Source organism: Ammodytes marinus, assembly GCF_949987685.1.
Source record: "Ammodytes marinus genome assembly, chromosome: 5".
Classification (NCBI taxonomy): Eukaryota; Metazoa; Chordata; class Actinopteri; order Uranoscopiformes; family Ammodytidae; genus Ammodytes; species Ammodytes marinus.
Window position 1 is genome coordinate 29,401,446 of NC_137234.1, and position 27,613 is coordinate 29,429,058.

At 40.0% G+C, this 27,613-nt stretch overlaps 1 protein-coding gene across 1 annotated transcript; it reads left to right on the forward strand.

Annotated features, from left to right (window-relative positions):
- Window positions 1–305: 305 nt before the first annotated feature.
- kiaa0513 (KIAA0513) lies at window positions 306–27,613 on the forward strand. Its single transcript, XM_080028332.1, has 12 exons — window positions 306–375; window positions 8,399–8,971; window positions 10,332–10,431; window positions 10,806–10,879; window positions 11,029–11,099; window positions 12,625–12,832; window positions 13,363–13,403; window positions 13,544–13,616; window positions 18,460–18,537; window positions 22,961–23,041; window positions 23,507–23,601; window positions 24,955–27,613. The coding sequence occupies exons 2-12, from the start codon at window positions 8,583–8,585 to the stop codon at window positions 25,002–25,004; spliced, it is 1,260 nt and encodes a 419-aa protein (XP_079884458.1). The 5' UTR covers window positions 306–375; window positions 8,399–8,582; the 3' UTR covers window positions 25,005–27,613.

The following is a 27,613-nucleotide window of genomic DNA, read 5'->3' on the forward strand; positions in this document are numbered from 1 at the left end:
TTTTCCTTGAATGTTTCTTACTTGGGGCTCGATGGGGTTTTGCGCTGCCTTGAAGGCGGCACAAAACACCAAATACCTTATCTAAACATGGACCTATAAAGAAGTCTAAATCATGGGTCTAGTAGTCGGTCTAAATTTCCTCCTCATGCTTTATTGTGGAGGAAATATCTGGTATTATTCACGCTGTATTTTGACGCAGCAGCTCAGTCACGCTCATTGGCTGGTTCTGCTCGTCAACGTCACTGGGTTCCCCCTCCGTTTGCGCGTGCGCTCTCGTGCCTCAGGACCACAGTCTCAAGCAAAAACCCAAAACCTACGACGCACCAAAAGCAGTCAAGAGCAGCCCTCTCCTCCTGACACCGCGGGACCTTTCATGTACGTACACCTGTCATTTCCCTTATCGTCTCTATTAAAAAAACACAGCCGAGGCTTTTAGACGCCATTGTTACATAGCGTTACTGTTTATTTGAATGGGTCCGGGGTGAAAGCAGAGGCTTAGAAATGATTCTGCTTGTCGGGTATTTTGGCGTGAACTGTTTAATCTGAGTTGTTTTAATGTGTATTCAGCTTCACTTGCACTTCCACCTTCGTGACTGACGTGAGGTTATCCCTGTTTCCCTGGAAATGCCAGCGTTTAACGATACAGGAAACGTCAGCCTTTTTGCTGTGTTTATTCAGCGCTGCTTCCTATCAGCTGTCAAGTGTTCCAATACCAGCAGCCTGTAGTCATTGGTCAGCATGTGGGCTTAATAAGAAGCTGTGCTCCGCACTGTGGGGGTGCATGCACCTGCTCCTTTCATTTGTTTTGAACTGTTCGTAATGTTGGTGAATTCACGACATATTCTGGTTTTCTTTCATGGAGACAGCCAAACCTCATTCAGTTAGGCTGTAATAGACTATTTAAAGGCCTACTTCACCGGTTTGAATATGAAGGTGTATTGAATTCTGAGATCCTATGTACTATAAATGTGCGAAAAAAATTGAAATCGGTTCATCCTAGCCTGAGAAAAGGCAGAAAGAGTGTTTTTTTTAACCCTATATTAATCTTACTGTGACATCACAGTAAGATAAATATAGGGTTAAAAAAAAAATTACTTTGTAAATATTACTGTGATGTCACAGTAGGAGAAATCACAGTAATATTTACAAAGTAAGGTTTTTTTTTAACCCTATATTTATCTTACTGTGATGTCACAGTAAGATTAAAATAGGGTTAAAAAAACACTCTTTCTGCCTTTTCTCAGGCTAGGATGAACCAATTTCAATTTTTTTTGCACATTTATACTACATAGGATCTCAGAATTCAATACACCTTCATATTCAAACCGGTGAAGTAGGCCTTTAAGGTGACCTTGCATTTTGACAGAGTGAAATATAGGGAAAAAGGCTTTTTGTGAATTTTGTCCAGTCATATTTTAATATTCAGCGGATGTGTCATTTATATCTGCATTGTTGTTGTTGTGCCAAATGTCAACTATTGTTATTTGTGTAGACCTAGGCCTACATGTAAAGGTGGAGTCAGTGATTCTTGAGTGGCTTGTTGTCAAAATATTTTTTGGGTCAAAATCAGTGAATATCAGCAACCTGCCTTCATGTGTGTGCGTTGTGACATTTTAAATGTTAATACACAGCCTGGGCTCTGTAAAGTGCTAAACAAAGGGTAGGCCTAGATGTAAACAAAGGGGGCCCACCTTCCTAACAACATGCCTATTTACAGAGCCTAGGCTGTGTATTATCACTGGATATATTTTCAGCGATCACACAGTATGGAAAAGTAGCTGATCGTGAGATAGAGATATTTACTGATTTGGACAGTGATTTAGGCAAGAAGCATTCTCCAGAATTGCTGACTCCACCTAAGTTCAACCAGCTTCTTTTAACAACATAATCTCTGTGCCGTGCTGGGTTGTAGGAGTTCCATTGTAAAATGTTCTTGTTTTAGAACATAAGTGCTGCTTCATAGCTTTGCTACGCATGCTGCATTGGAGGATAGCTCTTTCTGGTTTGAAACGACTATCATGTTGTGCTTAACAGGTAAGCACTGTGGGTTAGCAGTGTATTGAAAATGTACCACATTTGTATGTGGAGTCTGGTGTGATGTTCTCTCCTTAAGTGGTATAGTGTTGAGGACACAATCAGGTTGCAGATAATAGCCATATTTCAATGCACATCAGTACATGATAACTATGGACTGTATAACACTGCACACACAGGAGACACATCTGGATTAAAGCCTATATGTTTAAAATAACTTTTTTCTAGATAATGCGGTTGAAACACACATTGTTTCTCTAAAGGTTCCTTGTTTCTCATCATAGTAATGTGGTGGAGTAGGGTCTTTGAACACATTCCTAAGGTGTCCTTGTTGACATGTTTGTGCCCTGTGAGTGTCTTCAATAGGAGGTGCATTAAAACCAAACTCTGCTCTAAAACTATAAGACATAGTTTTACAGTTATGTGGGATGAGGTGGTTGTCCTGTGTTGTTGCATTGGGGAGTGTGTTGTCCCTGTTGTGAGCAGATGACATATGTAAGTGCCGTCCCGTCAGCCAGAGCTCTGGCCAACCTCAGCCGGGGTTCTGCACCCAACTTATCTCCCATCAGCCACTTCACTTGTCACACACATCTATAGTGTAGCATGTGATGTTGAGGTCGCACAGTTCACCTACCACACTCTGGAACTGTAGTGCTGCCGTGTGCCCCAGACTTGAGTCACTGAATATGGTGTAATTTTTAACTTATTGACTATTATATATCACCAGTTGATTGCTTGATTGCTTGATTAAAACTCCATTAAATTACATTAAACTATTTTTTGCATTACATTTTTTTCAGAAATGTTATATTGCTAATCATGCGTGAATTTGCATCTCTCAAAAGAAGAATCTAGATGTTGGAAAAAGCCAGAGTTTCTTTTTTTTTTAAAAACATATTACATATTACCCATAGTTTTTTATAGAGTATATTTTGGATGCAGCCTTTTTTTTTTTTTTTTTTTTTTACATTTTATCAATCAAAAAAAATACTAAAGTACAAGTCGTAAAAATGCCAGTGACAGTCAGTAAATCAATGCTATTGCGGCTATGTGGTGGTGCATTGTTGACTATTGTTGCTGTCAGTCATATCAAGCAAATATGCCAAAGAGCAGAGTTCCTGCTTGTTGGTGTTAGAAGAAGCCGATAACAGTTATGACTCCCTTTTGTTAAGGCCTGTGATCAGGTGACACAAACAGACACAGACACACACACACACACACACAGACACACACACACACACACACACACACACACACACACACACACACACACACACACACACACACACACACACACACACACACACACACACACACACACACACACACACACACACACACACACACACACACACACACACACACACACACACACCTCTTTGATAGGGTCTAGTCTGGTTAGGCTCCACAGTGTCAAAGCCCCTCTACAAGGGGCCAAGATATTCCTGCACCTCCACTTAACTGACTGACTGACTTGGATCACAGTGAATTCTAACCCACTATCAGTTTTAGAGGACTTATCTTGGCTCAGAGCAGTGGTACAAAATAACTCTCATTCTGGTTCATGACTATTTCAGTCTTATTTTTAATATCTTTGGCCGTCATTCCTTTCAGAAAATAGTTATGTTTTGCTCAACAGGGTATTTCCAGAGCTCATGATGAAATTTCTACAAAGAAGTTCAGTAGTGTGAAAAAACATGTGCAGTCATATGATGAGACAAAGTGTAAACAGAGCCCCAGGTAAGGCAGACATAACGAAGGTCAAACAGTAGAATTAGTTCCCAAACGTTTTGTAAACACACAGTTTACAGAACAACTACTGGTTCAGGCTTGCCAACTGTAGTTTCATGCAAATCTGAAAAGTAACACACACGTTGTACCAAAATGATCTGACTTTTTTAAGGGACTTCATTCCTGTATTTCCATTTTATTCTATTTCGAACTTCAACTCCACTTCATTCCAGAGTGACGTATACTTCAGCAGCCATAGTTGTTAGTTACTTGCAGATATGGTTAGCCTAGCCTATATATATTATGCGTACAACTACCACAATATAAAAGCTAGTTCAATTAGCTTCATCCTGATCAGTAACATTAAAATGCTGCCTATATGTAAATGCGGCACTGATATGAATAGAATATTATTATTTTCTTCATGATGCTAATGCTCCCACTGTGAAGGGAGCATTGTAAGTGCATCGCTGTACCTTTTTTTAATTTGAATTAAGAATGATGTGTCAGTCATCACAATTCCATGGGGCTCAGCCAAACACTATTTACAAACATAATAGTTTGAAATCAATTGGAGGTCCAACAGTTTCCAATGAAACCAACTATGTCGGAGGAATTTTTAGGAAGATTAGCATAAAATGACACAACAATGAAGAATTGGGGAAAAAAAAGGTTTAGACTAAAGTATATAATACTGTAGCTCAGGGTGTAAATGTTAGTGGTTCCGAACAGGAGCCAGGCGTAACAGTCTAAACATTCTTGTTTCCAGCTCTTTCAACATGTTCATCTAAAGTATCAAACGTGGCAAGACAACGTGCTCATGTTTGGGTTACCAAGACATCCCTGCAGACACAACAATAATGATTTAGAACAATTAACCCTCTCAAATGACCGCAGGACTGTGGGTCAGGGAAGTCCCCAGAGTATCGGTTTCTACCTCAATCAGGCCAAGCTTTGTTCAGGAGGAATGCTTGAGAGGGCACTCTGGATAATGAACCACTGTTATTGGGAAGCGGCCTTTGAAAGAACCTTGCCCACATGCTGAATTTATACTCTATAACACTGTATATTTGACATTGAAGAAAAGCAGATTAATTGCTTTGCTTTACATATTAGACACAGAGCCAGTGTGACAGAGATAGATGAACGGTGAAACAGCCAAAGTGTTGAGGGTAACAGCACCTCGCTCATATCTCGCCCCAACTGATGTTTTTGCGGAAGAGCGCGCTGAATAATATTTCCTGGAGGTCGGAGAGGCACAGGGACACATTGTGTAACGGCACTGGCTTCAGTATCAGTTTGAATCATGGAAAGCACAACACACACTGACTGAAGATGAGAGAAGAATCCAGGAAGGGTCTGTTTGTGTGTGTGTGTGTGTGTGTGTGTGTGTGTGTGTGTGTGTGTGTGTGTGTGTGTGTGTGTGTGTGTGTGTGTGTGTGTGTGTGTGTGTGTGTGTGTGTGTGTGTGTGTGTGTGTGTGTGTGTGTGTGTGTGTGTGTGTGTGTGTGTGTGTGTGTGTGTGTGTGTGTGTGTGTGTGTGTGTGTGTGTGTGTGTGTGTGTGTGTGTGTGTGTGTGTGTGTGTGTGTGTGTGTGTGTGTGTGTGTGTGTGTGTGTGTAAGCGCATATGTTGTGGCGCAGGACAGGAAAACCGGACATATCAATAAGGACAAAAGGCATCACTGGCCGGCAGGGGACTGTACCACTGCCATCCATCCCCAGCAGGGAACCAAGAGGGATTGGCTCAGGCCATCGGGAACAAAAAAACTGTGAGGAAAACATGTTAAAGGCCACATTTCACACTTCCAGTACGAGCAGTGAGCCTGATGAATTGTGGGCCATATGCTCAGCTGTTCTGGCGAGATCTCACTTCAACTCTAGGCTTCATTTGTTCAGGAAGTCTCAAATTATGTTACAACAGAGATCGCGAGAACCAATTACTTATATGTAGAATACCTCAACAAAGGATTCAAAGCACACAAATAGTAGTCATCATACAATTAAGACATGGATGTTAAAGTCACTTAGGTGTTTTATGCAGTTCATTTCAGTTGCAGGATGTGTATACCACAAACCAGTCTTGCTCAGTTCAGCGTTAGTATGAACATAAAGGTAACCTATTTGGTGCCCTGGTTGCGCACATTGAATTTATCAAAGGATTGTTAATATCTGGGAAACCTGGTTAGCAAGGATTTATCAATGAAGTGCACACAAAGTTGCTAATGCCTTATATATTCTTGTGACATCAGTATTGAATTGAATGGCACTGTGAGAAATGGCTTCCAGAGGTTTAAGGGTATAGTGGCAGCATCATTAGCGTACAGAACATCTACATAATCCTGTGTAAATACACATAGTGGATTGTAATTTGTTCTTTCCTGTTTTGAAAGGAGAAACACTTTTGTTGTAAAGAAATTTCAATTGATTATTAGGGAACTTATGGCAGAAGCAACATCAAAGCTGTGCTATTGTGTTGTAAAATGCATAAATTATGTCCTCGGATTTAAGTAACTTCATCAAAACGCTTTAAGTCTAATGTCTTTCCCTTAAAAGTGAAAAAAAGCTCATTATTAATTAGTTATACTGAGCAACAATCAAAGTCTAAAATAAATAAATAAATCTCACCCACCCAATTGTTACCAGATTCTGATTCATAAGTTACTCAACCCATTTCCAACTGAGCCCCAACCTGTTCAAACCTGTGATAGGAGCACAGACAGAAATGTATCATGTTTACTAACCAAAAGAATCTCCTGTACCAGAAATCTATCATTTAAGCAGATTTTACGCATTATTAACTAACAGCTGAAACGCTGCTGATTATACACATATTACAGTGATTTAGGCTTAACCGAAGGTGATTTCATCATTTGTTTTTCTTTTTTCTTTCCTTTGTTTGAAAGTGTGTGTGTGTGTGTGTGTGTGTGTGTCCGCGCCTGCATTGTGTTTTGACTATGATTTTTTTTTTAGGAGCTACTGTAGATTAGCCCAAGGTCAGAGCATATGAGGCCAGGCTGAACAGCCCTGAGTGGGAGTCAAGTCAGTATCTCACCGTGCCATCTCTGGCTCTGTTATTCATAATAAGACCTGTATTGAGTGATGTGTGAGTTGCTCAATAGATTTATAGATAGAGAGGCAGTTTGTGATTGTGGGAAATTGTATGAGTAGCTCAGGTCATAAAAGTTTAAGATTTGAGTTTCCTGTTTTTGTGGTTTTCAATCAATGATTTCCACTTCCTCTTAGCTTGATACGAATGCTGACTACTGAATAAAAAGGAGCTAGTTAGAAGCTTAGCTATGCCTTCAATAGTCATTTGAGATTTGATTAATACAATCAAAGGGAAACTGTATTTTACTGGTTTGAAGCTGCATTTGGAAAATTATGTATGTAGAACTTGCACGTTATGAGCCAAAATCATAATTTGTTCTCGCTGAACAGCTGCAGAGTCACATTTTTTTGAAATCAAATCAAATTCTGTTCAGTTTACTTCAAAATGCCCCCCTCCTATTTCCTCACTCCCCTTTCCTATGGAAACATATCTGCGGAAACAAGTAAGCAAGGCACAAGGCTGCACCAGTCTCTTCTAGCAACGTTTGATGAAGGAAACACACAAGAGTATCAGGACGGGGTTTTTTTTTCACCACAAAACTTGCTGGCTCAGTTACCATTCTTGATCGCTGAATGTTGAAACCGATTAGTATCTACAGGAAATAACCTTATTTTCATTTTCACACCAGAGCCATTTAAATAAAGATATGTTTCACAAGTGCCTCACACACGTGTTTTGCTTTATTACTTGCTAAGTTCTCCCTTTTTAAAGTCATTAACAAAACAGAGAGAATGTTTTTTAAAACGTATTATTAGTGACTATTAAAGGGTCTGATGCATAGTCACATAACTATTATTTTAATAATTAATCAATCAGTCTATTATTATCATGATTGTGTGTTGTTGTGTTTATAGTTTTCAATTAAATAATAATAAATACATTTTGGTTTACCAAATTGAAGATCAAATTGTCCCCGGTTTAAATTAGAAAATATAATTATGTCTATGGACTGCTGTTAAAAGACTAGTACTCATTGACAGCTGTTTCTCCAATAATCAGAGCTTTGTAGACCCTCTGCCAAAGAAACACAAATAATAGAAAAACAGCCTCAGACATCTGACTGGGGTTTTTGAACACTGGTTTTTCAGAAAGTTGGAGAGAAAAAAAAAGTTTTTGTGTAATAGGTTAATGCTGACTTTGTTTGATTGGAGTACACCAGTGAGCCAGCATGTACAACAGCAGGACAGTCAGAACAGCCTGCAGCCATTGGTAATGTTATTATGTAGAGGTTGTCCTTCTGTAACATAGACCTGACTTTTCATGATGATAAAAGCAAACCTCTGTGTCCGCTCAGTTTACTCCCGGTAGGCAGCACCACAAGCTCCCGCGTGTGCCTTATTTTCAAAGTTTCTGGGTTTCTGGCCATGTTCGCACTGCGGTGTATGGGACTGCCATTTTACTATGGCAATCAGCATACCTCCACTCAGTCTTCTTGACGTTAGCCAGCATGTCTGCCGACTCTGTAAAATGGTGCTGTAAATGGGGAGCACAATGCTAATTCTCTACCCGTTTTCCTGTTCACAGATGCATTGGTTTGTCACTTGATGTCCCCACCCTCAGGGGGTTGGTGGGTCTGCCAAACCCATACCCAAACCCAAACCCAATAACACCAGTGTCTGCATGTTGAAACCTAGCACCTCCATCTGTGACCACCCTCATGTTCTAAAACACTGATGAGGAGCTGAAAAGGAACTGACTTCTTTCCAATATGGAGGGCGTAGCAGTGGACAACCTTATAGACTTTGATGTGCCCTCAGAGGCCACCATATCTTTGAACATACCTGGAGGCCAACACCAGGGCTACCCGGACATATTCTCCCCTGACTGTGTGTCTTCCACTGGACTCTTACTGCCAGAGCCCGTGGCCCCAGCCAGGCCCAGCTCTAACCACAGCCACCCCCACCCAGAGGACAGGGACAATGACAGTGATGCTACAGAGTCTGCAGACAGTGAGAACGACATGGACCCTGCCTGTCACCCATGGGAGCTGAGGAGGTCTTCCTCTTCATCGGCTCACAGTGCAGAGGACGCTGACTCTGAGACAGTGGAGAGGAGGAACTTCATGAAGGCGTATGTGGAGAAGGTCTTCCATGGAAGGTAAGAAAGAACTGATTTTTTTTTTGCGCCAGGGTTAGTTGTTTGGCTGGATGGAGTCCTCTATGTTCTAGGTTTATGCAGTCATTCATTTTGCCAGCCTTTTTTCCTCTCCTGGTTGTGCGTGCTGACAACTCCTCTTGCTCCAGGCTATGTATTCACTTTTACTCAGATCAACTCTGTTGACACATTCACCCAATCAGAGATTACCATGACTCAGGGACAGCAGTCTGACCCATGCATGGACATTTGACAAGAAAGCCAATGTGAGCAGGCCAGGGTGAAATGCTAAATGCTGCTTCTAAATATCAGGGGACCTTTTGTATTTGATTTCATGGACCTTTATTAAACTTGTTCTGGCTGCAGGCCCGGTCATTTCAGTCCGTGCTGAATACTGTATGCTCTCAGGTCATTTTTCCATATATTGATCTACGACCTCTTTGGTCAGGGGCCTACAGATAGCAAAATCATAATCCATCTTGTGTAAAAGAATACATTTCTTGCCATGGGAACTAGGGTTGGGCGGTATCCATTTTTTAATACCTTTAAACTTTCCCCAAATTACCGTAATACCTTTTGGTATAGGCTTCCTATTGCTACATTTTACAAGATAACATTGAACTAATCACTATGACGTTACCTCCGCCACATACTCATTTTTACTGACAGCACTTGAACACATCACAATCTGCGTTCCAAATGAGGGAAAGAATGGATGTCATTTACTTGTAAGGTATTTTAAGCTGCATTCTTACAATAAAGATACTGTACAGGCATACCATCTTTAAACACAGGCATTGGTGTTGCTGCTGGACATGGACACACACACACTCCTAAGGCATTTATTATAAACATGCACCAGGCATTACACACCACAATTTATTTTATGATGGTATCCACGGTAATTAAAGGAATACCGTTGCTATTTTTGAATACCCCAGTATACGGTAATACCTTAATACCTCCCAACCCTAATGGGAACGCCCAAGTCTGCAGTGTCCTTGTGATGACCTATGCCCAGTTGACGTTCTTTAGGACAATACAGTCAACTTTCATGGTAATAGAATCCTAATCATGCACCTAGATGTAGCTAACAGTACAGAAGTTATTTGGTATCTTTTTTTTTTGTTTATTGTTTTTTTTTTTTTTTCTATCGATCCAAAAACGTGTCTCTCACAGACTTCTCTATTATGTGTATGTGATCATTCTGTTTACCTGTCACATCCTCACATTTCCCTCTGTCATTTTCTCAGTGGTAATCCATCCCTCCTATATCATTGAGTGAATAAAATGCAGCAGTAAAGAGACTGGCTATTTTTTTTTCTTCTTACTGTGTTCCTTTTTTTGGACCATGATTTGACAGGGAGGACTTTGACCAGGAAGAGAAGGCTCGTTTTGGAGAGCTGTGCTGTGGGGAGAACGGCAAAGGCAGGGAGTGGTTTGCCAAATATGTCAGCGCACAGGTGAGTAATGGGCAAATGAAGGAAATGTTAACTGGTCAGATGCCAAGTAACTACACTATACCAAATCCCTAATCAAACACTGAGAAAGCCAGCACAGGTCAGTCTCTGCCAACAAAGTTTTTAGATAATGCCTATTGGAAATATTTTTAAGCTGTTAACAAGATCTCCTCATTTCCTTGATTTGAATCCAAATTCACACATGCTGATGCAAAAAAAAGAGAGGTTTCTTTTTTTATATAAGCTATTTATATCTTAAGAAATAAATAGCTTATATTTTGAATCTATTAAGTGTTTTATTACTGTCACTACTAGGCTGATGGGGATCATTTATTTTCTTGACTAATGTTTTATCTCTGTCCATCCTGTGTTGACAGCGCTGCCACTCTAAATGTGTGAGTGAAGCCACCTTCTACCGGCTGGTGCAGTCCTTTGCGGTGGTACTTTTTGAGTGAGTCCAAACAGTGTGTGTTCCACTTTAGTTGGACACCAACATGATCTAATTGTCTAATCCTACTAAACATGACTGTGACGGATAAGGCTGGGGATCATACAGGTGCATCTCAAAAAGTAATTTTTTTGTTGTTGCTGTGTTTACAGGTGTTACCAGATGGACGACTACAGCCCGGCCAAAAACCTCATGACTATGTGCTTCACATACTACTACATTGGTAGGGTCCAACTCAATCTCTCTCGCTCTATATCTACAGTATATATCGAGTAACTTTTCTTTCTTTCTTTAAATTTTTTTTCATATGGTGTTAATTTTGTGATGAATGTCTTCTTAGAAAACATGCTGAAAATGCATTTTCAAGTCCCGTGCAGAAGAGGCTGTATCCAAAAGTCTGTTCAGTAAAATCTTTGGACTCTTTATGTTGTAAAATTGAAATAACGATTTAAACTCTGGCCATATCCAACTTCTTAGAATTTTGGTTTTCAAAGAGATGAAAATGTACGCATAATAAGTTAGATCTTGTTTTCACATCTGAAAATTGTAATAGCTAACGTAATTGTTTGGATGATAGCTTTAAGTTATAAAAATGTTTCCCTATTCACCTGCAGTGTCTCACATGAACACTGCATGGTGTTGAGCCTTCCACTGCACACACTGAAAGACCAGCCAGGGTTTGAAACAGAAAGGGGTTACACAGCATAGAAATGCCAGCTGTGCATGTTTAGGGGACTGTCCCTCCTCAGTGCTGACTCAGAGTAACCACCGCATGTTGGCCCCGTAGCTTCTCTTGCAGCCACCGTTGCATGATGGTAGTAGTGTTTGTGCTTAAGTAAACAGGAAGCTTTGAGCGATAAGTCTACTAAAAGGTGCACGCAGCACATTGCCTCAACATCTGTCTGCAGGCATGTTTCTGCAAAGGGACTCACTGTGCTTGTTTGCTGTTCTTTGACTTGTGAGAATAGAAGACTATGAACACACCTTGTGAACACCTGTGAGATTAACCCTGCCTCAGAATTTAACAACAGGCAGCTGTTGGTAAATCCTGTAAATTGATGTCTATCATCTGTGCAATTGATCCTGTGTTCACTGTTTATTAATATGACAGGGGCTAAACTGATAAGGAGACAGATTCACATTTAAAACCAACTTTGCCTTATGGGCCTTTAAGGTGAGACATTGCATTTTGAGTAAAATATTTTGACCTATTGATATCCACAGACCCACCGTCAAGTAGGGCAACACCCGTACAGTTGTCCCGGGTTCTGGAGGGTAAAGGGGCACAGGGAGACACTTTTTATTTTGTTTCTTTTTTTACAACATATTAGTGTCCAAGGTTTTTACAGAACAGATGTTTGGTACAGCCTTTTTTCAATTTATACATCAAAAAGCGCTATGTACACGTCCAAAATGAATCAATAGTATTGGAAAACAAATAAAACATAATATTGAGATAATGGCCATTAAAGATGATTGTATAGGAGAAATATACAGACGCAAACACACAACGTTTAGTCAAATATACACACTAACCCTACATGATGGACCTTTTATGATTAATGCCAATATGAAAGCAAACATGTTATGGAAGCAAAATTGCCATAAACACAAAACTGACCAGTGCTTGAAAAAAGCAATGATTTTGCCTTCAGTGTCTCGCAAGATTTAAAACAAAATTTGATTGATGCCATCTATAGAATGTTGTCATCGTTTTGAACTGTTGTGTGCTCTCTCCACTTGTTCAGGGAGGAGCCAGCCGTCTCCGTCAGAGCTGCTGGATGGTGGTGGTCCTCCGGCACCTCTGGACTCCTACGTGAACAAGGCTAACTCCTGGCTGTCTGGGAGGAAGGACGCAGCAGAACGCCTCATGAAACACACCTCCAAGACTGATGTCAAGGGCTTCTTTGGAGGGCTGGAGAGCAAGCTGAGGAGCTCCATGGCCCCCAAGACTGAGTAAGCAAACCGCACCTCTTCCTTTTGAATTGTGTTACATTCATTCACACAGTGCATGTACACACTGCACAGCCAATGAGGGTTTGAGTCCGATGTGGCCGCATTCTACTCGTCAAATATCGCACGTCACCACCAACAAAGAAACAATCAGACTTATGAACAGTTGATGTATTCATTTTTACATACATTTTTAAACACCATTCCTTTTATCTTGCAGGACTATAACTCTGCTTATCTATTTATTTATTGTTTGTATTGCCTATTTTTCATGTATTGTGCTTTGCAAGCTTTTTAACCAACTGACCAATGTAAGACTGCTGTGTGTGTGTGTGTGTGTGTGTGTGTGTGTGTGTGTGTGTGTGTGTGTGTGTGTGTGTGTGTGTATGGTATATTGTGTTGTGTTGGATATCTGAACTGCACGCGCACTGTTGCTCTGCACAAATGAAGCTCCTAGCGGTTAAATAAAGTTCACAGAATCGTAGGATTTTCATTCCTTACTCTGTTTTCTCTGCCACGTTCTCATGTTCTAGGGACGGGGAAAGCCCTGTTGAGACAAAGCCCGTGTCACCAGGTATAGTGCAACAAAGTATTATTTAAGCGGAGATTCATTACAGTGCATTAGACAGTACAAAAGAAGCCACACCTCCTTATATAATAATAAGTGGTTTCGACACATTACTTTTTCTTATCTTTTGCCTCTTCCATCCCCAGTGTGTGAGGCTCCAGAGGAGAGGAGAGGTGAAAAGGTTTACCTGTACACACACCTGAAGCAGCAGCCAATCTGGTGAGTTGAACTAAACAACTGTTACAGGCGCTCTGAACGCTCAACATGTCCTGTCCTTAATAACAAGCACATTATGTTGTAATATAATATCTCTCAATCATTTGTACAGTCCATTAAGACTGTCTGCACAAACCACAAGAGTAATCCGTTTAATCATTCATCAGCTAGTGTTGTCGTAATGTGTTGCAGTCCATAATTCACCTGTGGGTTTATTACTTCATGTAACCGTTCTGACATGTTCATCTTTTTTAATATAGAAATATTACCACATATATAATAGATGTCATAATACTACTGTAGTTAAACAGTTGTCAGCGACTGCTGAATTGTCCTTAGCAATTATTTTGAAATAAAGAAAAACATCTGTCTGGTCAATGTATTTGATACACAAAAGGTTAACAGGTTGGTCTCTCATATAACAGTATCCCTAATATGATTGGCTTTGCCATTTCTGGCTTAAGGATGAGAGGGTGACAGATATATCTGGTTGTGGGAAGCGCCACAGCTCACATGTAACTGGACAATAAGTGAGGGAGGCAGTTCATGTGCAATTACAGCTTGTTTATGTATTTGTTTACCAGGTGCATCTGAAACAGTAAATTGGTGCATATATGGAGTTATGGCTGCGAAGCTAGACGTACTATGATATTAGATTTTCACTTTGTCATGTGTTTGTGTGTTTGTGTGTGTGTGTGTGTGTGTGTGTGTGTGTGTTTAATTTAGTCCCCTTAAATAAAGTTTACAGTAAAAGGAGCAGCTTTAGCCTTTACGGCTAATTTCCAGCTGTAGTCCCCAGCCAGAGGTTAATAGGAAACCTAAAATGCACTAGTTATAAGTTAAAATGCAATAAATGGCATAACATTTATGATAACAGTAGGCCTAAACAAAAGGAAGAGACACGTACAACATGTTGCACACAGTTGCAAGCAAGCACAGACAATGACAAAGACAGATCAATCAATGTATGTCCCCACATCAAAATCAAACTTTGCTTGAGTCAGGAGTAGCGTATTTATTTAGTGATTGATTGTAGGTGAATACTGTTAGTTTGAGAATGTTCTAGAGGCACTTTGACACTTACCATAATTCTGTGTTTACATGTAGGCTATTGCCCTATTATTTTTCCTTTTACCTTTATTCAACCAGGCATGTCATTAAGAACATATTATTATTTACAAAGACGGCCGGTCAATGGTTAAAATGTTATTCATTCACTTCCCTAAACCTTAAAATAACCCTAATTGATAAACCTATTAGGCTATTCTTGAATGTTGCCTATGACAAGACAGTGCTGCCTAAAAATAAGGCAACATTCTCAAAAATATGATTACCATAGAATCCCCCGACATGTGTCCCGCTAAAGTCCATTTACGCACACATTAGACCGTCTCTCTACACGTAGGCTATCAAGTGCTTCAGTCTATAGCAAGCGGCCTACATGTTCAAACAGCGCCACCATTCCATTGTGTATGTGTTGTGGCTGGAAATGGTATTGCAGCCACTGTCGCCTATTAACGAGAGTTCCATTCCATTCTGAGCGAGGACAGGTGACTTTAAAAAATAACAAAATGATGGAACACTGACGGCTCATGTTTCCAGCAGACAAAACAACTAAACATTGTTTCACAGACAGATGTGTCTAGGAGAAATGTGTCAAGGCTCACCAGACACCTCACCAATCACCATATAACTGATCAGAGGGACTATTTTATGAATATGCCATAACAATAATTCATAAATCCAATTAATACGGCCGTATCTGCAGCTACCCATAATTCCACGGGGCAACCTCGGATATATAGGCTAATTAAGTCAATAATTTGAAAAGTACAGCGATTTACAATGTGAAAACAGTGTTTGGCAGGTAAGTGAGAGAGGGAGAGTGTGTGAGACATGAAGATTAGCAGTGAACACTTGTTAACACCTTGAGGGAGACGAGCTGGATCACGGAGGCATTTAAATACACCGTGGAATGTTGACTGTATAATGTAGGCAGCAAAATGGGCTTCTCGTGTTTCGGTGTCCGCGGTCCAGGTACATTAACTCAAGGTAAGTTTAGTGATAAGCTAAGGGTTAAGTGTTAAAAGACCATGAGCCCTCGACCGTAATATCCCAGCACCGGGGTTCAGTGATTGCGTGATGCGATCGCTGCCTACATTTTGGATGCTTCAATGCAAACACTGATGCTATTCAATTTAAACACATGTCTAGGCTTATCTATTTTTTTGTCATCCTGGCCTTGAAATAATAGGCCTATATTAAACAACGTAAATCGTTGAATACGAATTGAAGCTCTTGCATAGCCTACCTGCTGTTTCATTTCGCGTGGCTAAACACTTCAAAAGGGTCGATTAGTAGCCTATGGAAACTTTCACAGTGATTCCAAAAATAATAAGTAGGCCTAGGCCTAGAATAAAATAGCCTATGAATCAGAGGAGGACAGACAAGGAGAGATATTCCGCCCCGCACCATTTCAGCCTGCGCTTTGGTAAATGTTCAGGTGGGTGGATATGACTTCGTTAGGTTCTCTTCTTTCAATGGCAATTTGTATGCTACAGTAGCCTAGTAGGCCTAGTAGTAGGAGTGATTAATAAACTTGAAGTTGATCAACTTAGCCTACTATTTCACCTGACTGGAAGCATAGGAGGTAAAAATACGAGACTCAGGAGATAGATTCAGCTGATTTATTTTCTTATTGAATCTAAATTTAACGGATTAAAAATCAATTGGGCAAAACAAGGCCTACTGAATTTGACTCATTGCTATTTATTTCTGAATTAAATGAGCTACATTTAATTTCGTTATTTTTTAAAACTGTTATTCAATCGCTTCCCAATACTTTTCACATAGGCCAACCACCACCATATTATTGAATGTAGGCTATAACATTGCAGCCTACAATACAATGCTGCGTAATAAATAAAGCAAAATGAATCGACAAGTGTTTACGAGACATTTCTGTAATAACTTTATGAAAATCATCATGAAATCCTCCTATATGTGTCCCGCTAAAGTCAATTTACGCATCCTGTCTACACATTTAATGCATTGGTTTCCCGACAGCAGCCTAAATGGTCAAACAGCGCCACCATCTGTATAGTGGCTGGAAATGGTACTGCAGCTAATTAAATATCGCCTAGGCAACTTAATGAGTTCCATTCCATTCTGAGCGAGGACAGGTGACGTTAAAAAATAACAAAATGATGGAACACTGACGGCTCATGTTTCCAGCAGACAAAACAACTAAACATTGTTTAACAGACAGATGTGTCTAGGAGAAATGTGTCAAGTCTCACCAGACACCTCACCAATCACCATAGAACTGATCAAAGGGACTATTTTATGAATATGCCATAACAATAATTCATAAATCCAATTAATACGGCCGTATCTGCAGCTACCCATAATTCCACGGGGCAACCTCGGATATATAGGCTAATTAAGCCAATCATTTGAAAAGTAAAGCAGTTCACAATGTGAAAAGTGTATGTGGCAGGTGAGTGAGAGAGGGAGAGTGTGTCAGACGTGAAGATGAGCAGTGAACACACGTTAACACCATGAGGGAGACGAGGTGAACCACGGAGGCATTTAAATACATCGTGGAATGTTGGTTAATATTATAGGCAGCAGATTGGGCTGTAGCTCTGGTGTTACGGTGAAAGCAGTCTAGGGACTTTGTCTAGGGGTATACACGGTGCTAGCAGCTAAAGCACTAAATGAGCCCTGATGATTGTAATATTCCGGCACCAGAGCTCAGTGAAATCGTGACGCGTCGCTGCCTCCTTTTTGTTTTGGATGCTTCAATGCATTTTTTTTTTTTTTTTTTTACACTTAGGAATTTGGATCTGTGAGTTGTAGCATTAGGCCTAATTCTCTGTCTGAATTTCCTTCGGGATCAATAAAGTCTAATACTTTTTAGCAACTCAATTAGGCTAATTGAATGCCTATTGTGCACCTGTTGCCTCATTTCATGAGGGAAAACTTCTCAAATATAATGACTTGCGCTGTGATTTCATTTTTTTTAAAGGAAAATCTAAGGAAACACATTCCGCGCCCTCAATTTCAGTCTGCGGTCAAGTAGCCTACATTATGAATGGAATGCTAAAAATGAATCAAGAAATAGAAGTAGCCTATATTATATTAATGCTGAAATTAATACAGAAAAACATTCTGAAATTAATTAATTGATTTATGTTGAAATAAATAAATTGGCTTAATGCTCAAATATATCAATAGGCTACAGACAAATAAATAAATGCATTAATCAATTATATATGATTGTTCACCTACATTAAGCCTTTTTATTTCTGTATTCATTTTATTTTTCGATATTTATTTTATCATAGGCTCCATTCTCTGTTGAATTGGTCATTGACATTCTACTTCCACTACGTCAAACGTGATGAGGAATCGTTCTTTTTATTGGCTGGATCTTAGATGAATAGAACTTTGTTTCACCTGCCAGGATGCATTTTCTCAGATGCACATTGTTGCAGCTAAACAGATGCAATGTTCTATTATTGCTTGTAAATGTAAGGGGGTGGGAATCTCTCCATTCTTCAAAACTAAGAAAACATCATTTATTTTGTTTTTGCTTCAAATGAGATACATTTAAACATCTATGGATCGTTTCTCAAATGGTTCAAATACTGCGGGCAGCTGTTACTCAATATATGTTTACATTACAATATCTCTCTTTCTTTGTTAACTATCTATATCATATTGTGGGGCCTCAGATATATCCTGGGACATCATTTGGGCCCCATGTTGGGAACTACTGAAATAATGTGACTAGATTTTGCCAGTAAAACCTTTTTAATACAGTGTGTCATCCATTCTTCAGGCACACGTTAAGGTTTTGGAACGCTGCATTCTTTGACGCCGTCCATTGTGAGAGGAAGAAAAGATCGCCGACCACGAGGTGAGTCTGAGTGGGAAACTATGAAGAGAAATGTACATGAGTTATCATCACAACAAAAACACTTCTAGTCTCTTTTTAAAACACAAGTGAAGCTTTCTTCCTCTGTTCCCTTGTGACTGCATCTGTCCAATGGAGTTTATAATGATTGAAGATGATTCTGTAGTGATGTACTGCTGGCGTCAGCAAAAACCTGGATCTAAAAACACGCGTCAGCATAAAGCACTCTTCTCTTCGTGTGTGTGTGCGTGTGTGCGTTTCTGCATGTTGAACTTTAACCCTTTGTCTCCTTGTGCCTTGCTGCCGGGCAGAGGGACTCAGGACGAAGACAAAGCTGAGAGGTCTGTCCTTTTATCTGTCCAATGCCATTTAAAAAAATAAAGTAAAAGAATAAAGAAAGATTAATTAAAGGTGGAGTAAGCGATTCAGGAGAACTTTGTTGTCAAAATCGATTTTTTTTTTTGTCAAACTCAGTGAATATCTCCTCATCATCCACTATCTGTGTGTATGCACAATACACAGCCCTGTATTACGCTCTGTAATAAGGTATGTTGCTAGCTACGCTGGGCCCCCTTTGTTTACATACCAGTTTACAGCACCTAGGCTGTTTATTAACACCAGATTCTTGTTCAGTGCACTCACAGTACAGGACAGGTAGCAGATTGGGAATCACTGATTTTGACAAAAATAGATTTTGATCTCCAGAATGCCTGACTTCACCTTAAGGCGGAGAGGAGGAGAAAGGCTAGAGGACAAAAGGACTGTTACAATTACATCACAAATTCTTCTAGAAGCATCATCTGGTACAGTCATGGAGGTCCAGTGAGGCGGGAGGTTAATAATAGATCAATCTGAAGGGGACAGATGGCTATAGCTAAAAGGCTAGTTCTTGTGTGTTTCTGGTTGGTGGTAAGAAATAAAGAATCTTTTCTAACAGGGTCGATATCTGGTTATGTGAAGCATGGAACAGTTTGTGTATTTAGGGCTTCCCCTTTTTTGGTCACAATCTAAAGACAGAGAGCTAAGTTTCCAAGAAATCTTCACCAAGGATCTTTATATTAGAAAAAGCCATCTTTAAATAACAGGAGTCTAGTGTCAGACTGTGTGACTGTGTATGAAGCCTCATCCCAACTGAGCCTTACAGTTCGGTTTGGTACGATACGGCACTTCATTGTTTGCGTTTCCACTGTCCAGCATTGGGAAGGGTATCAAAATAAGCTAACTGTGCCACCACTGTTTGGTTGACAGGATAGTCATTTCCATTCCAGAGATAAACCATCATGTGCAGTCACCTTGGCAAGAGTGAAGAGTCTTGGGTTTAGAGAAAAATGACAGCGCACAGCTCTTTCTTTTTACTGTTTGGCATTCTTCCTCTTCATTGAATTTATTTGCGGGCAGCACTGTGTCCCGCTGCTATGATGTCATGATATTGATATAGCTGCCAGTGACTCTGGCTATCCGGCGCTTACCCCACCTACCCTTAACTTAAGGTGAGCAAGAACTAGGGTCTCTATATGGTACCAAACCAAACCGTACCAAACCAAAAGTGCACTGCTCAGTGGAAACGAGGCATGAGGTGCTTATAGTCACAGCAGGCTAAGAACGTCCACATCAGAAGAATTATAATACAGGAAGTAGTATAGTGTGTGTGGGGACGGTGTTTGGGTTTAATAGTGCAACCTACATCATGTTTAGCTTTATATGAGTCCTTTCCAGGTTTACATTCTAATACTTGTGCTTTAATGGCCCTTCTTCATGCTGGCATGTTGTTGTGTTTTGTCTAATGGCTGATATGATTGACCTAGGGATTCTGTCACCCTGCTGTCAAAGTGATCCTTAGTGTGCGCTCCACAAGCACCAGTGTTGATTTCTTAGCGTAAAGCAGTGTGAAGGTGTTCTCAACCTCTGCAAAGCTCTCTGCATGTTCACACCTTTCACGTCTTTGTATGCATGTGATATTAATACTCTCTCTCTCCCTCTGCACGTTCCCTTTGCTGTCTATTTATTTCACTCTCTTTGCACACTGCTTTGTTGCCTCTGAATGTGCTGATTGCAGGGCTATGCTGTACATGCCACAAATAGAAGTATACACTTGAAAGCAAGAGATGAGCTACAACTAGACAATGTGTTCTATTCATTCCTGCCAATACCTTTCAACATATACTATGTAATATAATGTTATTATGTCGAAGATATTCACAGCATCCCATAGTACCTTACATGCTTTACCTCAGGTAAATACAGCCATATGTATCAGTTATATCTTTTGTAATACAGTTATTACAGATTTCTAAAATGAGTGCTAGTTTAGGATTGATTTTAAATGTGTTAGTAAAGTTTTTTGTTCCTTTCTTTTTCTGGGGAAAAAGTGAGCCCATTCCTATATAATATATGACAATGTTGACACAACAGAAACTCTGATTTAATATCGTTCATAAACACAAGACGTTCTGGTCTGCTGCCACAATTAGTTTTGTCTGAGTTCCCGGGAGAAATCTGACACGCAAAGTTATTTATAATAACTATATAAAACTAGTGGCGTTTTCACTGATGGTTTTCTTTGTCATTCATGATCATCAGAGGGAGTAATAAGACTGTTTCATAAACATTAAAGAGGAACACGTAAGAGATTTGAGTCCAACTTTCACTATTTGGCTGCAACTCATGAAGTTGTGCTTCAGTTATAGGTTTTACAAATAAGGAAATGCATCAACGCTTGAGGCACATCAGCACCACCTTATCATAAGTATGAGGAGGGGTCGACAGTGTGTGGCACTGCCCCTACACCAGAGACAAAGACACGCTGCTATTAGACTCCTCTCACCCTCCTTTCTAGATTATTTTGTTGAATTGTGTGTAAAATTACGACTTTATTCGATATTTGGCTGCAAGCAACTCCCTGCTGCTGCTGCTGCTGTTGTAAATGAGGTTGATAAGAGGGGGTAAGAATGGAACACTAGGGGGAGCTGTGGAGTCATGTGGTAATTCTCAGCATCCCCTTCCAAGTCATTGAGGACCCATTGTTAAAATGAAAGTATTGACTAGTGGAGCTTTTTTTAAATGAAGGACGCCTCAAAGCTTTATCATCACATTTCACATTCAACCCCGCTCACTGGGTCTATCTATTCAAGCTGAAGCCTAGAAGTAGAGAATGCAGATGGGATCACAGAACGTAGGATGAAAGTAATGTATGTATGGCAAGTTGTCCATTAAGGTTTTTGATAGAAGGCTTTTCCTCTTAACATATCTATCCTCTTAATATATTAGCACTGAGGTGACGTATGTCCGTACGTTCTTTTAAAGGTTATAGATTAATACCACTGTAAACTGCTTTTATTTTTTCAACATCCAAGTCAGTTCAGGACAGCAAAGGAAAGTCATTCTGTCACATCAAAGCTGTCCTCATATAGGACAGTAAATGATATTGGTAAAGACATCTACTCTTAACCCAGTTTACATTGATAAGTGACTTGACTTTATTGGTGTTGGTGAATTCAGGCATGGAAACATTTTCCACGTGACATTACTAAATGAATGTGCTATACGCTTTTCATCTGCTTGTCGACAAAGATGATTCTTTGTACTTTGAATCATTTGTCTCTGTTTTATTCTTTTGCTGATGCCTGGTGACTGTCTCCCTTGGCCGTCTGAAATGTTTTGATGTGTTCTGAATTGTAATGAAATGTCTCTTTTTGTATCCCATTACCAAATGAGTTCTTACACAGGGATGGATGTCACAGATCTTTCTATCTATCTTTATAGGTGGATTAGATAGTGGATGTTCATGTCATCAAGCTTACTAACTAGTTAAGAGTTCCTAATCACATACATAATCCCATTGTTCAACATGTCGAAGATTTATGTGAAACGAGCGTCTCTGATTCCAATGCAAAAAGGTGATAGATGACATTGGCGGGTGAGATTCTAAGATTTAGGATTAGCATGTCCAAATACTTGTAGTCAAATTAAGCATGCTTATTTTCCTGGATGCCCTACTACATCCAGAGGTGATTTTTAGTGTTGAAATCAGCATGCTATTTAGGGCGATTCTAACCAACAATGATAACAAACGGGCATGCGACGGATATAGGCAAGAGGCAAAATCAAGGAGCGATGTTATGATGAAATAAATAAGTAAAAGTATGTCCCAATTGTAAGCCTACTGCATGCTAACTAGATTGTTGTTTTGATTCTTAGTCAAATAGAAAAGAGTAAGTGATTTGGAGCGCAGCCACTGTTCGACATCCATCCCTGGCCAGTTGCAGTACAGAAGCTTGACAGTGTGTGTGTGTGTGTGTGTGTGTGTGTGTGTGTGTGTGTGTGTGTGTGTGTGTGTGTGTGTGTGTGTGTGTGTGTGTGTGTGTGTGTGTGTGTGTGTGTGTGTGTGTGTGTGTGTGTGTGTGTGTGTGTGTGTGTGCTGCTGCAGGGAGAAGTGGTGTCACATGACCCAGGAGGAGAGGGACGACACCTCCAAGATCGATGAAAACATCGCCTTCGGCCAACTGGGGTGAGCGAGGAAGCAGCGCCGTGTTGTGTATGAGATGATAGGACAGAGTCAGGCACATAGAGGCTTTAAGCTGAGGGGAGATTCAACAGGCTGTTAAGTGAGGGTTCCTATTGCTCAAAATAGTTACTGCTCCCAATCGCAGCAGCAGCTATACAATACACCATACAGTTTATACTTTATTTATTCATTGATAACTGGAAATGCTGATGGAAGCTCCATTTCCATTCAAGTATGTACATCTTCATCAACCAAAATCTAGATGTTGGATAAAGCCAGAGTTCAAATCTTGATTTAAATTTTTACAACATGTTAGTGTCCACATTTTTTAACAGAACAGGTTTAGATACAGCCTTTTTTTTCATTTTATTCATCAAAATATAGTTTGCACAGGTCTTTAAAATGCCTTTTCAGAATGTCATTTGTACTACTGTGATGACTTATTGTACCGTATGTGTGTATTTTCAGGACATTCACTCATAACATGCTGGCGTTTGGACTTAGTAAGAAGCTCTGCAATGACTTCCTGAAGAAGCAGGCCATCATAGGCAACCTGAATGAAGGTAAAGCTTTAGATAGTTTGAGCTAAAAACACTAGAACAGTCTCTGCTCTCACACGGTTACTTACTGAACTTATTTAGTGATAAAGCGCCCTGCATGGGCATTAAGTTGTCTCTCAGAAAACACAAGCTAATTCACTCACCCACGAGCTGCAGTCTGTAAGGCTCTCCACTAGGGGGAGCGCTTAAACCATTTATTGTACACATGGCCTGAAGTGCACCCTGAGTGTTGGTCCAACTACTTATACGCTGCGTTCCAATGCCCATACTTCCCGCTATTTAAAAAGATTTAGGATGTCCCAATTCTTGTGGTCAGATTTAGTATGCTTAAAAATACCCGCATGTCTACTACATTCGGCCAAGATTTTTAGTGTTGAAATTAGGAGTAGGGTCCAGCTGCAGCCCCGGAGACAAGTTACCCTGGCGTGACAACGACACCCAGGCGTGACGGAAGTAACTGTGGTGTGACGGACGTGATTTTTGACTATTTAGCTTCCATGACATGTCTGCTATGTCACTCATTTGCCCTAACCCTAACCACCCAGCTATGATGCCTGAACCTAATCCTCAAAACAATATAGGACTAAATAACCGAAATTTAGTAGCCTATCGGTCTGCGGTCTTTTTTATTGTTTGACGTGACGTACTCAAGATGGCCGCCGCCGTGTTCCGTCAATGTTCTATCTATATTCTAACCTCTCCCTGTCCCCTTGCCCTAACCCTAACCACCCAACTGTGATGCCTGAACCTAATCGCCAAAACAATATAAATAACACAAACTTAGTATCGGTCTGCTGTCTTGTTATTGTTTGACGTTGTTTACAATTTAGAAGTTTATGATGTTGCAAAAATAAAATCTACAGGTAACGTCCGTCACACCACAGTTACTTCCGTCACGCCTAGGTGTCGTTGTCACGCCAGGGTGCTTGTCTCCGGGGCTGCAGCTGGATACTATTGGAAATTAGCATGCTATTTGGGTGATTCTGACCCACAATCCAGTGTGCACCGGAAGTGACATCACATCGACGGAGCCTCCGTATGAAACAACTGGGGATGCAACGGATATACTGTATAAGCAAGAGGCAAGATCAAGGCGCAATGTTATGTTGAGATAAATAATTAAAAGTATGTACCAATTGTATGCCTACTGCAAGCTAACTGGATTATTTTTAGCAGAAGCTGTTGTATGTAGAATAGAAAAAAGACAGAGTATGCGATTTGGAACGCAGGGATAGTGTGCATATTGAGACCTGATCGCGATGTATCCAGGCATGTTAATACCAGATGGAAGTGGGTATTAGCCTAGCCCAGGCCCCAGTCACATAACTCTATCTGTGTCTTTCATCTCTTTTGCAGAACAGTACAAATTGCTCAGTGAGCACATTGAGAAAATGGCGGCAGAGTGAGTTTTTAAGGATGACGGGCCTCCACTGCAAAGTGTCCACACTGACTCAGACTGACAGAACACACACACACACACACACACAGCAGAAGCAACATTCTTTTCAACGCAGCGTCACAGTCACCATCTCTCTGTGAGACTGTTTGTGTGATTCCACTTTGTTGAAAGACAATATAATCTACTGTGCTGCTGGAGTGTGCCATGCTGTAGCAAACTCTGTTGTAACAACTTGGTAGAATAATCCTATATTGGCAATACGACAACATCATCATAAACTGGTCATATATGTAAGGGTTAATGCATGACAAGGTGTTCAATTATTAGGTATTAATGGTTAAATATCATAATCATAATATCATATACTCTGATATCTAGAACGCCACTGTCTGTCTGTGAGCCTGCTTTACAAAGACTAAGAAGCTTCTAGTGTAATAACCGTCCAGTATAAAAGCCAACACAGCCTCAGCGTGGTGTCACACAGTCTGGATATAATATACATTATACAATATGGTATGTCCATTGATTACATATCCTCTTATGCTCTTTCAATCTGTGTTTCCGTACCAGCCATATGTATTACATGTGAGTAAAAACACATTTAACAGCATCCATTGAAACACTGTACTAATAAAAGTATCAGGCTGCCTTGTTACATTTGACATGTGTCTATCCATACAGTTCAAACCAGACACATGAGTATAACAGTCTATAGCAATAATAATAATAGCTGGTAATCTGCTTATTCAGGAGGCAACAGGTCAGTTTTCAATCACAAAGTCACCTACTGAGTTATTAAGTAAATACTCCCTCTTATGCTCTGCACTGTAGTGTCCTATTTGGAAATATACAGCTTTGACATATGTAACGCATAGTCGCATAACATATGACTCTATCACATTTAAGAAACAATATCCCTCCGTGCCTTTTTTATTAAAGAAACCATTTTGAGAAATACGCTTATTATATACTTTCTTGCTGAGAGTTAGATAAACACTATAATACAATTCTTAAGGTTAATTGCTGAATATGAGGCCACAGCAAGGAGATGGTTAGCTTAGCATAACTTAGCGTAAGACCTGGTAAGGGGTGGAAATGCTAGCCATCCAAAGAGAACAATATCTATCTACCAGTTCAAGTTATTTTGTTGTATCCGTACAAAAAGGCAAGTTTGGGTCGTGTGTCAAAACCATGATCTGTCCTTTTAACACTTGCTTTTGTGTATGAACTAAAGGACAGAAGGACATGTTACCTTTGGGAGCATTGAAATAATCCTTTTTTCATCCAAAGTGCCTTTTAATTTTTTTTTTAAACCTTTATTTATACAGGTATATCCCATTGAGTCCGAAGACTCTTTTGCAAGGGAGACCTGTTCCCATTTACACGTTACCATTCACACACACAATCATACACCGATAGCAGGCTAATTATCGACATTCACACGAGGCAAGGTGGGTGAAGTGTCTTGCCCAAGGACACAACAACTATGACACAGGTTGAGATCCTTGTCTTTTTGTCCTCTATTGCGCGACTACACACTAATGCAGAGCCTGTAAAGATTGCTCTTTTACTTATGTTCCTAATTGATAAACAACGCCTGCATGCTGATACAACTCTCTGCATTGCTCTCTGTGTTTTTAATGATGGCATTAGAAGTAGTTTATTTCCATGTGGTTGAGCTGCAATGCCAACAGTAGCTTAGCATGTCCACCATACATACACACTCTATCCTGTTACTCTGTATGTGTGTCAATACCATGGACCTATTATAAGAGGTCAATACCTAGCATGTGCAAACAGCATCAGGCAAAAGCTAACCAGAGTGAGTGAACCATGGAGTGACTTGTCTTCATTGTAATACTTCATCCTGCCACTATGGGGCAGCATTGTTTCTTTATCGGTAGCACCTTCGAATAAAAGAAAGAAAGAAAGAAATCCTCCTGAGCTGTTTGAAGACTGTGTAGGATATCAATATAAGCAAATTGAAATAATGAGCTATGGTTATGTACATTTGAATGTGGGGTTGATGCACCTTCTGGATCCCATTTCAGATCAATTATCTTTTATTTTTTTTATGTATTGTGTTGATTTTGCCATTGTGTAAATACTGTACATGTTTCTCTGTTGTAAAAATTGAACATGTGTAATTGTAAATGTATAAAAAAGTTGGTGTAACGGTGCATTCTGACCATTGTTCAGGAATAACGATGTCTAAAATAGTAGTTTTGTAGTTTTTAACCCCGAAAGTACAACCCCCATGCACCCAGCCTATTTGTATCACGGTTCATTCAAAGTGTTTGCATAATATACAACACTATAGTAGTGTTGTTGTGCAATACTATCCGATGTAACTGCTAATTATTCCTTCGTAGCTGAGTCTATATGTTTGGAGGTACATGGCATTGTCATCATACCAACCTTGTAGAAAAGCCATGCAAACGTCTTTCCTCCACTGCTTGTGTTCATTCTCCCAAGTGTCCCTTTGCATGTCCATTTTCTAAACCTTTGAAACATATTGTTGTTGACCTGATGTGACCTCACTGACCATGTTGCAGCTTCAATGCTTTGTACACCCATCTGGCTTGGTTGAGCTCAGCATTAGAGACATTTGCACTA

What these genes read in the sequence shown, in the direction of transcription:
- kiaa0513 (XM_080028332.1), top strand. Translation starts at nt 8,583, where the DNA reads ATGGAGGGCGTAGCAGTGGACAACCTTATAGACTTTGATGTGCCCTCA. An exon ending in TTTGCGGTGGTACTTTTTGA is followed by an intron (nt 10,880 to 11,028) that starts GTGAGTCCAAAC and finishes CTGTGTTTACAG; the next exon opens with GTGTTACCAGATGGACGACT. An exon ending in ATCGCCTTCGGCCAACTGGG is followed by an intron (nt 23,042 to 23,506) that starts GTGAGCGAGGAA and finishes GTGTATTTTCAG; the next exon opens with GACATTCACTCATAACATGC.